The sequence below is a fragment of the Arachis hypogaea genome, chromosome 16 (genome assembly GCF_003086295.3).
Source record: "Arachis hypogaea cultivar Tifrunner chromosome 16, arahy.Tifrunner.gnm2.J5K5, whole genome shotgun sequence".
Classification (NCBI taxonomy): domain Eukaryota; kingdom Viridiplantae; phylum Streptophyta; class Magnoliopsida; order Fabales; family Fabaceae; genus Arachis; species Arachis hypogaea.
In genome coordinates, this window is record NC_092051.1 from 100,577,298 (window position 1) to 100,592,021 (window position 14,724).

The 14,724-nt window shown below is 35.2% G+C and overlaps 1 protein-coding gene across 1 annotated transcript; it reads left to right on the forward strand.

Annotated features, from left to right (window-relative positions):
• The first annotated feature begins 7,263 nt into the window (after positions 1–7,263).
• LOC112757280 (probable CCR4-associated factor 1 homolog 11) lies at positions 7,264–7,593 on the forward strand. The gene has a single exon (XM_029293846.1). It carries the CDS (start codon positions 7,264–7,266, stop codon positions 7,591–7,593), a length of 330 nt encoding a protein of 109 aa, XP_029149679.1.
• Positions 7,594–14,724: the final 7,131 nt, after the last annotated feature.

Here is a 14,724-nt window from a genome sequence, read left to right on the forward strand (position 1 = left end):
CCATGAATTCTACATAATCAAAGCGTAATCACGATTGCGCGTACCAAGTTGCTCACGTTGCCAGGGATTGTTTGAGCCTGGACATCACAATTTCGTGCACCACATGCTCTACAACAATTGTGAAACAACAAATGAAATACTGAAAATACACCCAAGTGAATACTTTAAATAAACCCAAATGACTACACAACTTACACCCAATTGAACGTAAAAAATACACCCAAATTAATACAAAAACAGACCCGTTGATCAGAGAATATACACCCTAAGGAATACAGAAAATACAGCCAAAATTCGTAGAAGTAATACTTACACAATATCAGGGGGGAGACAGTATACTTGTTCTTGAAACCTTTTATCATTTTTCTGGTTGAGGATGAGGCACATGGCAGATACAATCTAGAAATATATGCCGAAATCAATTTACATTAATAAACATTGCAGTTAACTTTGGTGTTAAAACATTAATGTTATTCTAATATTACCTCAGATTCTATATAACTTCCTTCCTGGAGCGATGCAAGGTGCATTCTATTCAAAATGTATTTGTCTTGGGCAATCAGAGTGCACAGGTTGTCAAACTCGTTAGTACTGCCATCTACGTATGTCTTCACTCGCGTCGCCTAGATGTAGCACTTCTCTTTCATATCACCCATATTCTGATTTATTCCCGCAGGAGTTTCAAACTTCCCAGAACTTTCTCCGCTAGTCTCCTTTTGAATTTGTGCACTTTTACTTTCTTCTTTCGCCGCACTGCTTGCTATTTTTTGTACCAAATCCTCTAATTGTTCTAGCAAATTTGCAGTTTCTGGAGTTTTTGCCCTATCTGCCTCCTGCGTTGACGCTCCCTCCTGCGTTGCTGCTTCTTCTTGGCTTGAATCAGTGAAGCCCAGGCTGAATGATGGCATTGGATCTGTTTTAGGAACATACGATGCTGTCCGTGCCATCATCATCAGCGCAGCAGCGTCTTCTTCAGCTGGATAACTGCGTGATCATGTATAACGTATTATAAGAGTAAGAATATACGGATGATAAGTAAAGATTGATTTTAGTCTGATGAACTTACCTTTTAGATGGAGCTGGGGGAAGCGTGGGTGTGCTTTCTTCAAGTTTTTTTTGGGGGGGGGGGTTCAGGAGTGCTGCACGGCACAGAAAATTAATCATGACATAAAAAAAACTATTCAGGAACAATATACACCCAAACTGTAACCCAATATACACCCATACATTGATTTTACTCTGATGAACTTACCTTTTAGATGGAGCTGGGGGAAGTGTGGCCGTGCTTTCTTCAAGTTGTTGGGGGGGTTCAGGAGTGCTGCACGGCACATCAAATTAATCATGACGAAAAAATTATTCAGGAACAATATACACGCAAACTGTAAGCAAATATACACCCGAACTGTAACCCAATATACACCCAAACTCTAAACAAATATACACCCAATACTATTTCTTACGTTTTTGTAGTTCCTTCAATTTGTAGCAGAGGGGTTGGTTCAAAATCTATCTCAGGTGTTTCTTCAAATTCCGGCACAGTGGTTGTTTGCGATACTGGCACGAAAACTTGAATCGAAACTCTAAACAAGAAGAAAAATGAAAGTTAACAATGCCTTTGAAAATAATAAGGTTATAAGGTTGAAATATTCTTGAAAAACTCACATTGCAAGCGCTTCCGACGGTGTCTCTTCCCTCACAACCATTATATTCGAATCAGCCGGCTCACTGGCTGACTCTTGAACCAGACTCAACCTAAAATACACCCAAATAAAGTCAAAAAATACACTCGAACAATTCAAAAGGAAGACAGGCTTTATTTTTTGGGAACTTACATACTTGCAGTTTTTGCTTTTTTTTTCCTGCCTTTTTTTTCTCGAATAAAATAATAAAGGGCTTTTTTTTCTAAAAAAAATATATACAGAATTAGAAGTAGAAGGTAATAAAAGAACAAAAGTAACGGTTATTTGAAAGAGAAATTACATGCTCTCTGCAGGCCTGTTTACACTACTTTGTTCTGTGTGTCCTTGAGAGGAAGGATCATCACTTCCCAAGTTCACGTCCGGTATTCTAAACAGATTTTATGTTATTCAGACAAAATATGATACACGTAAATCATGATAAAAAGATTTTATTAAATAAAGCTTCTTACGTTTCAGAGGAGACATAGCGACCTTCTGTCGATCGCATGTCAACTTCCTTCTCCCTGTGAAACAAGAAACAATTATTAGCAAAGAAAACACAGTAAAATCTGAAATATACACCCCAACAAGACATACCGCTCTGCAGCAGATTTTTCATTATTTTTCCTTAACAATTCATCTAGATCTTCACTTCCTATTTCATATCTCTCACTACATTCATAAAAGAAGATGTTAACAAAAATAATTATGATGATAGACGGTAATATAGCTTACAAAGTACTGTACCCATCATAGGATTGTTCTTCTTCAGGAGATGAATGCTCAACAACAACCTTTTTCTTTTTGGATTGTGTTCTGGGTGGAAAAAACAAGTATGAATCAGAAATAAAAAATTAATTTTATCACAGAATATTATCCAAAGAAGTGCTTACTTTTTTGGTGTTCTTTGTGTCTTTTTCTTTTTTCTTTGCTTCTCCACCGGTGATGATTCTTCGCTTCTATAAGTTAATAAGAGACACTTCAGTTAATACACGAAATCTTGATAATGAAGCCAAAAGAAAGGAGTAATAATTTCAGAACATTACTCATCAGTTGATTCAGAATCTGAATCAGAATCTGAATCCTCTTGACTCTTCTTTCTTTTTTTTGGAGTCCATTCTGGAAGGCAAACAATCATTATTTAGAACATACTAAAGATATAAAATACACCCAAATGAATGCACAAGATACAACCAACTGAATGGACAATATACACCCAACACAACAAATGAAATACACCCAGCTTAATAAACAACATACACCCAACTTGATAAACAAAATACACCCAAATGGTTCCACAAAATACACCCAACTCGACAAAGAAAATACACCCAAGTGTGGTACTTACTTTTTTCTCTTTTTGCTGGGTTGTTTTCTTGCTGAATCCTCTGAGTCTTCTTGAGTCTCAGACTCAGAGGTAGAACTGTCACTATCAGTTGTTTCTTTCTCCGAAGACGATGTTGAACTTGCCTTTCTTTTTTTTTGTTTTTTTGATTTCTTGTTTTTTTTCTTTTTTCTCTATTTTTTCATTTTCTCTCTTGTTTGCGCCATGTTTACAATCCCCTGAAACATCAGATAATTTATTTAGCAGCATTCAGATAAATAAAATACACCCAACATATTATGTTCACTTACCAAAATTTCCTCTGTTTCTGCATTCATTCTTTCGACCAACTGCTCCTTATTCCAGTTGGCAATCCAGGGTTTTGGCGGTTTTCAGCCCTCTTCTTGCTTTTATTTTTAGAAAGATGAAAGTAAATTATCATCAGGGCAAAGAGGCAGCCATCAATTGCCTTCTTCTTTTTCTCCTTGTAGTCGGTTATGCCCTTGACGATAAAGGTCAAAACATGCCCTCCCCAGTTTCGCTCCGTTATGCTGTCCATCTCAAAAATTAGCGCCAGGTGCACAGACAAGATTTTGTTTATTGTCGTTAGCAAAAGGAACACCATCTATATATAGAGGATGAAAATCCTCTTGAACATTAGGCGATCCTCTTCGTTACCAATGCCAATATCCATCATCTCATCTGTAAGACTTTTGAGGGTCTTACCCTGGAATCTTCTAAAAATTACTTTGTCATCCTCAGAAAATTTCTTATAATCGACTTTCTGAGGAAATAGATCTCCTACAAAAAGGAAAACAACAAAGTATCAAAATCGGTTCAAATACACCCAAGCATCAACTTAAAGACACCCAAGCATCAGTTAATATACACCTATAATTTTTAGCGAGTTACCTATTGCGTTGATGCCAAGCGCATGACCTATTTTTCTTGGGGTTATTTTAAAAGAACCGTATCCGGTTTCCAGTCTGTTCTCCCCTAATTTGAAGTTGTTAGCCAGCTCCCTTAACACTTGGTGATGCACCCTTAGTGGTGGGATGTGCATCAAGCCACCGAATCCCAAATCCCTCACAATCGTTTTCTTCTCCTCACTCATGTTTCTGAATTTATCACTTAGGAGATGTGTTGCACACTTAAGGTCTTTGGTTTGCTGTAAACAAAAACAAAATTATAGTCAAATATATTTCTATTATATAAAACTGATTTCAGGTAAGACATATATTTGTTCTTACATTTCTTCCAGGTTGGTTTCTTGCTGCCATTTTCTCTGAAATGAAAAATACACCCAAAGATATCAGTAAGATACACATATATATATGAGTTAGATACACCCATAGATAACAGTAAGATACACCCATAGATATGATTCAGATACACCCATATATATCAGTCAGATACACCCATATATATCAGTCAGATACACCCATAGATATGATTCAGATACACCCATATATATCAGTCAGGTATCACTCAAACATGCATCAATATACAAGGTCAAGCAACATTACAAGGTCAAGCAATATACACCCATGGACAAGCAAATATAAGCAACTGCTGACTATTACAGTATATCAGTTCAGAAATATACACCCAACAAATTACTCCATATACACCCACCAAACTACGGAATATACCCCCAAAAATCAGTTACTAGAAGAACTAGAACAACAAGAATAGTAACGCCTAGAAGAACGAAGAAGAATAGTGTAACATAGAATCAAGAATAACAGTAAAACCTAGAACAAGTAGAACATTATAAACTGTAAAATGAGACGTAGAGCAAGAAGAACGGTAAAATGTACAACAACATAGAAGAACAGTAAAACCTAGTTCGAAATATGGAAAATATACAGCAATGGTAATGTAACGTACCTTGAGTATTATAGCTTTGTTTTCTCTGGAGATTCTTGATCGAGAGTTCTATGGTGTGTTGATGGAGTTTTCGAATGTTAGCGACGAGTTGTATATCTTGAGTTTTGAACGTTGCTCGAAAATGGAAGGGTTGCTTTTTCTCTGAATGGCTTTGAGAAGTGGAAGAAGTGGAAGAGTTTGCCATTAAGGAGGTGGTTTACGCGAAGCGTAACCGTTTGAGTGGAGCGCATGTAAATGACGCTCCATTCAATTCTCTTCTCTGCGCGTGTATTTTTTATGGGCTGGGCCAACTTGTAAAACTTGTATACCATTTTTGCTTGTATGTGTAGCAGGCCCATATCAAATGAGGATTAAAAAAGAAACTAGAATGATGAATCTAAAAGTTTTTTGTTTCTTTTTATATAGTGTTTCACTTTAAATAACTATTTTTTATGGATAATATTCAAATGACAAACAAAATAGTAAGAAGGTTCACATTAGATTATGAAAATTCATCTCACATTTATAATATGATGACATTATTTCAAAACATGAAAAACAAAATAATAAAGTACAGTTTAATTAATGTGTACAATGATGTAAACATGAAACTTATATAGTAGTAGCCAAATGTAGATAACAATGATTGTCTTTTGTCTAAGGTACTATATTAAACTGCGACTTCAATTTATAATTATTAGTTAAAAAACTTACAGTGATGTATTATTTTTAATATTTAGTTAAAAATAATATATTTTGATATTATTTTTTAGAGTTATTCACATCAAATTTTTATAATATAGAAAAAATTTTGAATATTTTTTTTATTTAAATTTCTTCTTAATAGAATAAAATAAGACAACTAACACGCATATCAAGAAAAAAATTATAATTTTTATATATTTAGATATTGAAAAGACACAAAAAAAATTCTTTTAACAAAACTTCAACAACTCATAAAAGTTAACAGAATAGTTGGTTATAAATCAAAGTAATAGATAAAATTAAAAGTTATGATAATGATATTTGGTGATAATTAATAACCATGGGGTGAAGAGAAGGTGGAAAGAGAAGAAGACGAGAAAGAAAAACAATGTAATATCACAGTGGCGTTGAGACAATAATAAAGATATAATTTAATAATTTAAAAAAATAATAAAATAAAAAATAATTTTAAAATTTGAATAATAAAATTAAAAAATATTTTTTATCAATTAAAATTATGCATAAAAATAAAGAATATTTTAAATATAATTTTTTTATCTCTAATTCAAATTAAATATTGTTAAAATAAATAAATAAACCTAATAATATTTATAAATATTCAATTTGTAAATAATATTTCTAAATCTTTTATTGTTATCTTTTTACACATAATAATAACATAATGAAATTTTTTAATATCTTATTTAATTTAAGTTTATAAATTTTATATATTCTAAAAGTTAAATAATTTAACAAAATATTTTTATTTTTAAATTTTTTATTCTTAATGTTTAAATTATTTTATTAAATTTATAATTTTAAAAATAAAAATATAAAAATTAATCTCTTAAAAATAATAGAAAAGTGGCTGAACTATTAGCTCTATAATATTTGATCATCAGTAAAGGAGATTACAATCAAATAATGTAAAAGGTCGCAGATATACCAGAATCTTTGATGCAAATAAATATATGTTCCACAACAACTGAGACAAGAGAGTGCCCAGCAATTTCAGTAAATTGCTGTCATGATTCAAATTCAAAGACCACTCAAAAAGCTAGAATAATAGAAGAGCTTTGTCAAAAAACAAGCTTCTGAAAACTAATTTTCTCAAATCGCAACAAACTTCTTTTCTTACTCATACCACTATCCACCCAAGCCTCAAAATATTCCTGAGAGGAACCCGGCCAGAGAATAGGTAGTGCACTGTTTCCAATTCACCCATACACAGCATACAATTTGCATTCCTCTGTTCTATCTTTTTCTTCAGTTTCTAAGGATTTAACAGAGTTTCTTTCCAGGGTTAAGTTAAAAAGAGCATGACGACCATATATACAAAAATGACAAGGATCGATGATGAACGAGAGCAACTTCAACAACCACCGAGAGTTTTTCTGATGCCACCACTCATGGTTGTTGGTTTTCTGCCATTTTATCGTGCTGCTCAGCCAAGGATTGTTGAATGACTGCCGCTTCTAGAGCCTAGTCCCAATAGTTCAGTTGTGATCACGCAAGTGTGGGCTGCCAATGCTGATTCCAAGTTCCAAATCATAAGCAGCCTGGTCGACAAATATCGATTTGTCTCCATTGACATTGAATTTCCCAGTGTAGTCATCCTAGCCTGCAACAAGAACTACCGGAATCTTGTCCCAAAAGAAACTTAATTACCAAGTCATGAAGGCCAATATGGACGTGCTCAAAATCATTCAGCTTGGACTCTCTCTGTCAGATGAGCACGACAACCTCCCTAACCTAGGAACCAACAACAGAACTCACTACATCTGGCAGTTCAATTTCCGAGATTTCAACCTCATGCGTGACATCCACGCAAAGGACTCTGTGGCACTCTTATGCAGCCATGGCATCAACTTTGCATGCAATGCAGTGGCTGGCGTTTCTTCGGTGCCTTTTGCAAAGTTGGCAGCAGCATCTGGGTTGCTGTTCAACAAAGCATTGACATGGGTCACATTCCATGGTGCTTATGATATTGGATATTTGGTGAAGATTCTGACATAGGGTGTACCTCTGACAAGCTTGGGGGAGTTCTTGGTGCTTGTAAAAGAGCTATTTGAGGGAAATGCTTATGATGTGAAGCATGTGATGAGGTTCTGCAATGGCCTCTATGGCGGTTTGGAAAAAGTGGCTGACACACTTCAGGTGGACCGAGTTTCTGGAAAGTGCCATCAGGCCGGGTCTGACAGCTTGCTCACCTGCCACACCTTTCACAAGATTAGAGAAACTTATTTTTTGGCTAATGATGATGGGTTTAGGGAATACGTTAATGTATTTTTTTGGGTTGAAAATTGCAAAAGCTTAATACTCTTAAGTTGAAAGAAATTATCATACATTAGATTATTCATGTATCAACATTTTGTCTGTGAATTACAAAGTAGTATCAACGGGTTATTTTTTGGATATGACAATTGTTTTACAATACTTGAATTGGTTATTTTTTGGATATGACAAAGTTGTTTTATAACACTTCCAATGGTTGTTTCATGGTTCTGTCTTTGAATATGATCTATAGTGACCAAGTTTATATTTGAGTTTAGAAATGGCTTTTAACAGACTTTCATTATCATTTGCCTTTGAAGTTTTAGCAAACATGTTAATCTTATGAGAAAGTCTAGGGAGCTAGCAGTTTTAATAAAATTTGGTCAGTATTTAACCAGTAAAATAAAAGAGTAATCTTACACCATTAGATATAATCTCACACCATTAAAAATATTAATAATGGCTAATTGATGGCTACAAATTTCGCAACTTGCTGACCCCCTAGTACTATTGTACAGTATTACAGCATATTCTTTATTCTTTACGGTGTCTCTAACATTCACAAAACTCAAAATTGGCATGCACTTACTAAAAACTAGAGTCCACTGTACTATTGTAGGCACATATTCACACAATATAACTGAACACAATGAACATGCTATCCATTATCTAAGCAATTTTAACTTGATAAACATTAATTAAACATTTCCTGAATACAGTATTACACATGAACAAATTAAAACACCCAAAAGAAAATTTCATGAGATAAAGGAAAGCTACCAAAATTGTTATTTCGCAGCAGTACAGGCTCAATCGAACAAAATTTTTCTTACAATAATGAAGAATTCTAATTTCTAACTATTTTATACAACACTCGGCAATTTGATCTTTGCTATATACAAAAAGAATTGTGACTTATGTAAAATATATCAATAAAGAAAAAGGACATTCTTAAATTCTAATTACATACAAATATGAATAGGACTAAGTTTTATTCCGTAATTGCTTCAATAAACCCTCCATTGATTCAATCTTGTGACTGAGTTCTTTAACAATGGTAAGTTGCTGCCCAGAGGACTCTGAAATACCAAAATCACTTTATTAAGGCATTGATCTTTTCCTGTGAATCTGCAACTGCTTCCTCGAACAAAGTTAATGTCGGTTCCATCGTCGATTTGTGCAAGCTTTTGTTTACCAGCTTCGGTGATGGACAAAATCCTCTATTGTGGACACTATCATCTCTGCTGTGCTTAGCAGAGAAAATCTTGTCAATGCCTTTACTTCCTGCATGCCCTTGAAATCAACTTTAGATTTGCACAGAAAAGGAAGGTGTTGAGCCTCATCACTGGTTAAAACCACCTCTATCTGCATAGTGAAATCTTAATCACACACAATGATCATAAAGAGAGAGACAATGACATCATGATTAAATATAGAATTCTCATTACCGGTTGCTTAACAGTGAACGTTAGATTTTCCACTTCCCGATTAGCCATTTCAACTTCAACATTATCCTCTCTTGATACCAAACCCAGCTGAAGACAAATACCGGTAGCAGTACCATTAACTTTTTTAGCACCATTTGTAATTGATTTTGACAAATGAATCTCCTTCGGTCTCTGCGGTTTCATGATCTGCATCCCTTGGATTCCAACCTGTAAGAGGTAAGATAGAACACACCTTAATAACAGGAAAGACAATGACAAATCGCACATAGATATCATCAATTAGTATATGAGTTTTAGTTTATTTTTAAGACTTCCAGTGTAACACCCTACCACACAGAGCCTTATGCTTAAGTCATAAGACAGAGGTGGCGAGATATTACGACCTCTAAAAATGAAATTTAGTACGTATAGTATTGTGAAAAATGTTTATAACTAGGAGCCTTTGAAGAAAAGGGATAAAACAAAACCGTTAAATTGAAAAGCGTAACACTCGGATTTATAACGTAACGAAACAGGTAAAGGATAAACTAACGCGAAGACATAAACAAGAGAGAGCCAAAGGTACGAATATCAAAACTCAGGATCCAGTTCGCGAAGATAACTGGTCTGAGCATAAAAGTATATATATATAAAGTAAGAAACCCAAGGGAAACCCCAAGGACAAACTCCCAAAACCTGTTCTCCAAAACAACATCTAAGAGGAGTCAAACAGTATATACATACATTTATTTAGTGGAGATAGTAACTATCTACATAAAACCAAAATAAAGTCCCAAGAACCAAGGATCTTCGCTAATCCAGAAGTTTCCAGCATGCCTCAGCGAGGAGCCTCATGTCCTGCATCTGAAAACCACAAAATCCACATGGGTGAGAACCGGAGGTTCTCAGTATGGTAACAGTACCCACATATCTAACATGTAATGTCCTGGGAAAGCCAAAGGCAATCCTAGAACTTCCAACAGATAAATCAAAGCTTATAAACAGACTAAACCATAAATGGAAACTGACTAAAGATATTCCATCTAACTAACAGTCCCCTTTCCAAATCCTGCAGAACTCCCAACTGCCATCAGTAAGATAATATGGCAAACACAATTATATCAGACAAGGAGATATACAAATAGGAAATAGATACATAATTTAGACAATTAGCAAGTAATATGCAGTCAATTAGGCAATTACAAACAATTCACATAATATGCATATGACGTATGCCTGTCCTAATGGTTGATGAGTCTCATCTGTCAGTTATAAAGCTAACCCGATAAGTTCTGGTAGCTAACCATTAGACTGTCCCTCTATCGTGCATCCCCAACTCGAGTTATTCACAACATAAATCATAATTCATATCCAACACCCTCACTGGTGTATATTCACGGGGGCAAGCTCATCCGGAACTTTCACAGTGTCCGGCCACACTTACGACATAAGGTTAGCAGAGTATCGAGTCTCCACCTGGAGCACATGGTGGCTAGCCACTGCTTTCTCCCAGGGAACCTCATATCTCAGATAGTGGAAGTGCAACATTCACATTTCATTCAATACGCATATATGCAATCATACTCAGCCATAATTCAATAATGGCTCAGCCATAATTCGGCAATAACTCAATCATCCTGCTCATAATTCAATCCATAACTAGCCAATTTATTAATAATTACAGCCCTTCGGCTCATGACATATAAAGTACTTCCACAATCATCCTCTGTATCTCATACAATGATCTTTGATCATCATTCATCATTAATTCTCCCCTTACTTCGTCCACAAGTTACTACCTTCCCTTGCTCCTTCCCATTGCTAGGCATATCAGGAAGATTTAAGACATAAGGGGTGAGATCGGAGGCTTAGAAGTCTGAAATTTGGCTTTGAAAACTCAAAAATCAACTTTGGGATGAAAACAAGGTCACGCGTGGAAGGCAGCAAGATACAGTGACGCATATGCGTCTCCCACGCACACGCGTGGATGGGAGAAAATCCAAGTGACGCCTGCGCGTCAGCCACGCGTACGCGTGGGTGCGTTTTGTGCCCACGCACAAAAACCAGCACAACTCCCACACAACTCTCGAGAATTTTGGCTGGGCAATTAGTTTAGCTCATTGACGCGTATGCATCAGCTAGGCGCACGCATGGGTAGTGAACATTTGAAAACGACGCGTGCGCGTCGGCCACGCATACGCATGGAAGTGCGTTCTGCCAAAAATTTTACTAAGTTAAAAAGCTGCAGAATTCAGAATTTCAAATCCCAATCGTCCGACGGACATAACTTCTCCATTTCAAATCATTTTACCCCGTTCTTCGAACGTCATAAACATCCCGGATCCAATTTCATTTCTAAACAAGTTTGGCACAAATCGGGGATCCGGATTCCATGTTATGCTCCATCAAAGTATGCCCAAAAACCACATTTTCATACAAAACCACAAAGTGCCATTTTCAAAACAAACCAATTCCAACCCTTTTTAAAATCAATCAAAACATACCAAAAATCAACCTCAAGTCTCCTCAACTCATACATTAACATTTTTATCAAATCATAACCTATCAATCCATCATTTTAACCAATCTCAACCATGTAACTCAACTTCAAACACAATATCATATTATACATATTTTCTCATCCCAATTCCCAACCATACTATGTCCAATCAACCATCAATACACACAATCAATATCACCCTCACCATCAATATGGCTTCACCCATAATTCAACCTCAATCAATCATTAAGCATATATCAAAGCATGCATATCTCTCATGCTTCATCTCATCAAAATATCAATATTCATTAATCACATACATAGCCACATAATTTATCTCAACCATTCAACAACATCAACCATTCAAATCCTATCTTAGGGCCTTTAGCCTAAGTTTTCACAGCACATTACATTTTAGATACAGAAAACCGAGACCATACCTTAGCCATTTTTCCCCGCTCAACCCAGAGCACTTCCAAATCACTTTTCTACAAGCTCTCAAGGTCTCAACACCTCCAAGAACAGATGTTTAGCACACCAAGGCCCTTTTTCCAAGCTTTCCAAAATCTCAATCAAGCTTCAATATTCACATACACACTACCTAAGACACAATCATTATATTCAAACACAACAACTCAATACCCAACATCATAAACCAACAAATTCCACTACGGTTCAGAGTCTTATCACACCCAAGGATCAAGGAGACAAGGTTACTCTTCTCCTTCAAGCTAGTTGGATCTTATAACATCAAAGAACCCAAAATCTCAACACTTTTTTCCATTAAATTCGAATTTAAGGGCTGAGGAACTGAACTTAAATCGTGGCTTACCTCAAGAACAAAGTAGTGGGTTTTGTAGAGCTCGTCGCAGTGAACGCGTGGTCACAAACGATGCCGCAATCGGAGCTCCGGATCAAAAGTTATGGTGGTTTGAAGATCAAATGAGAGTTAGAGCTTTGGAAGAGTGTTCTTCCCCTCCCATTTTATTTTTTGAGCGTGAGTGAGGTTTAGAGAGGAGAGAGAATGCTGTTTTTGGGGTTTTAGGTTTAGTTGGTTTGGGCCAAGGGCCTAATATGGGTCCGGTTGATCCAGTTTGGCCCGTTCGGTCTAATTTTGGGCTAATTTCTATAAAATTGGTATCGAAATTCTCGTTTCAATCTCCTCTATCATATTAAGACATAAAAATTATATTTTTGGTTTTCTAGAATAAATTCTCATTTATGGGCTAATTAGTCATTAATTAACATGGTTTTACATCCAGTGCAAGTAAACAACTATTGACAACTCTGTCAACACAGCCACCACCAAACCTTATCTCAGTGTGTAAGGTCGATTGGATGGACTACGCTAGTGTTTTCTTATGGACCATGTCTTATCGTAAAAATCTAAATTCATCTAAATGCTTTTTCATATAGGTGTGCTTGGTCTCCCCCTATCTTTGACTATTAAGCTACCCTCAGCCTAATCTAATATACTTACTAGAACTTCCACTAACCCAACTTTTTCTCACATGTCTAGCTGTGCCATAAATTTTTTCTCTTTAAGCTTGAGTGGTAGAATTTTATCACAAATAACACTCATAGCATCACTCAGCTTCTTCCATTTCACTTAATTTCCCATGTCGTGCTTTATTGCAAACCTCTACACTACTAGTTCTAGGACAGAAGAGTTAGAAAATCAATAACTAGTGTAAAAAAGTTATTGAATCTTATTGACATGGATAGATGATTTAAGTCATAGTAAAAGAAATAATTCTAAATTGATTTTTGACAAGAGTATGTCACACAGAACAAACAAAAATTGCAATGACTAACTCGACATCCAAGCAGCCGTAGATTGAATTTACTACTCCGTTATATTATAATTTTAGTATACAAATGGCACAAATTCAATTTAGAAATAAACTAGCCAGATTTCTCAATGTGATTTAAGCAAGACTAATTAAATCATTAACTGCAGATCTATCTGGATATGCTGTCAAATTAAATGAATTGAAAAAAAATACTATATTCTTGAAAGCATCAAGGAATCCTTAATTCCAAAAGAAGGTTTATCAAATATTTACAAGGACCAAAAAAGAAACTTCCAATATATGTAAGGCATAAATATTGGAGAGTTCAGACTTACAATGATCAAAGTTTAGAACAGCAGAACTAAGAAGCAAATATTGGAAAAGTCTGCTAACAAACACTAAGAAATTGTTTTTAAGGGACTAAAACCAAAACACCCTATATTAATTTAAATACTTTTAGATTAGTTTGTATATAGCTTCCACTCAACTTAAAGTCCTATTAACACCGATAAACAATATGAAAGACCCATGACCAAAACAAGATTAGTTATTAATCCTTTCAATATTAGTTATTCGAGCAGAGCATATAACACAAACCTTAAACATAGACCTGCAATGGTAATTCTGGTCAAACTACTGTCACTTTCTCCCTCCGAAAGACTTTCCTGCAAGGAAAATATATAAACAATTAATTGTTCCCCAGGGAATGCCAGAAATATTATGGCACATCAAAGGACCAATGGACACAGCAACTTGCCAATGCCGAGAGAACTAGATAAACATTTTTTATTAATGTATTTAAAATCAGCAAATGCTGAATAAGATCATCCAAGATAAACATGTAGAGGGAGTTTCTCATCTTTGGGATTTGAATACTGAGATAATAACTAAAGATTTTTAACCTCATCAAGACAAATTCAAGTACATTTTCCAAATTTATTGTGTAATACTTCCAGTATAAATTGCATGAACATGCAAGACAAATATGCCTGTAGTTATTAACCACTATTCTAGAGTCAGCTTTCTTTTCAAATATGAAGGTAAAAGTTTATGTTTATGTACCTCTAGATCAACAAAAGTATTGTAATCATAACTCAAAATGATTCAACGGTGGATACACCCTTCCATTCTCCTTTTAGAGGAACTTTTTCTA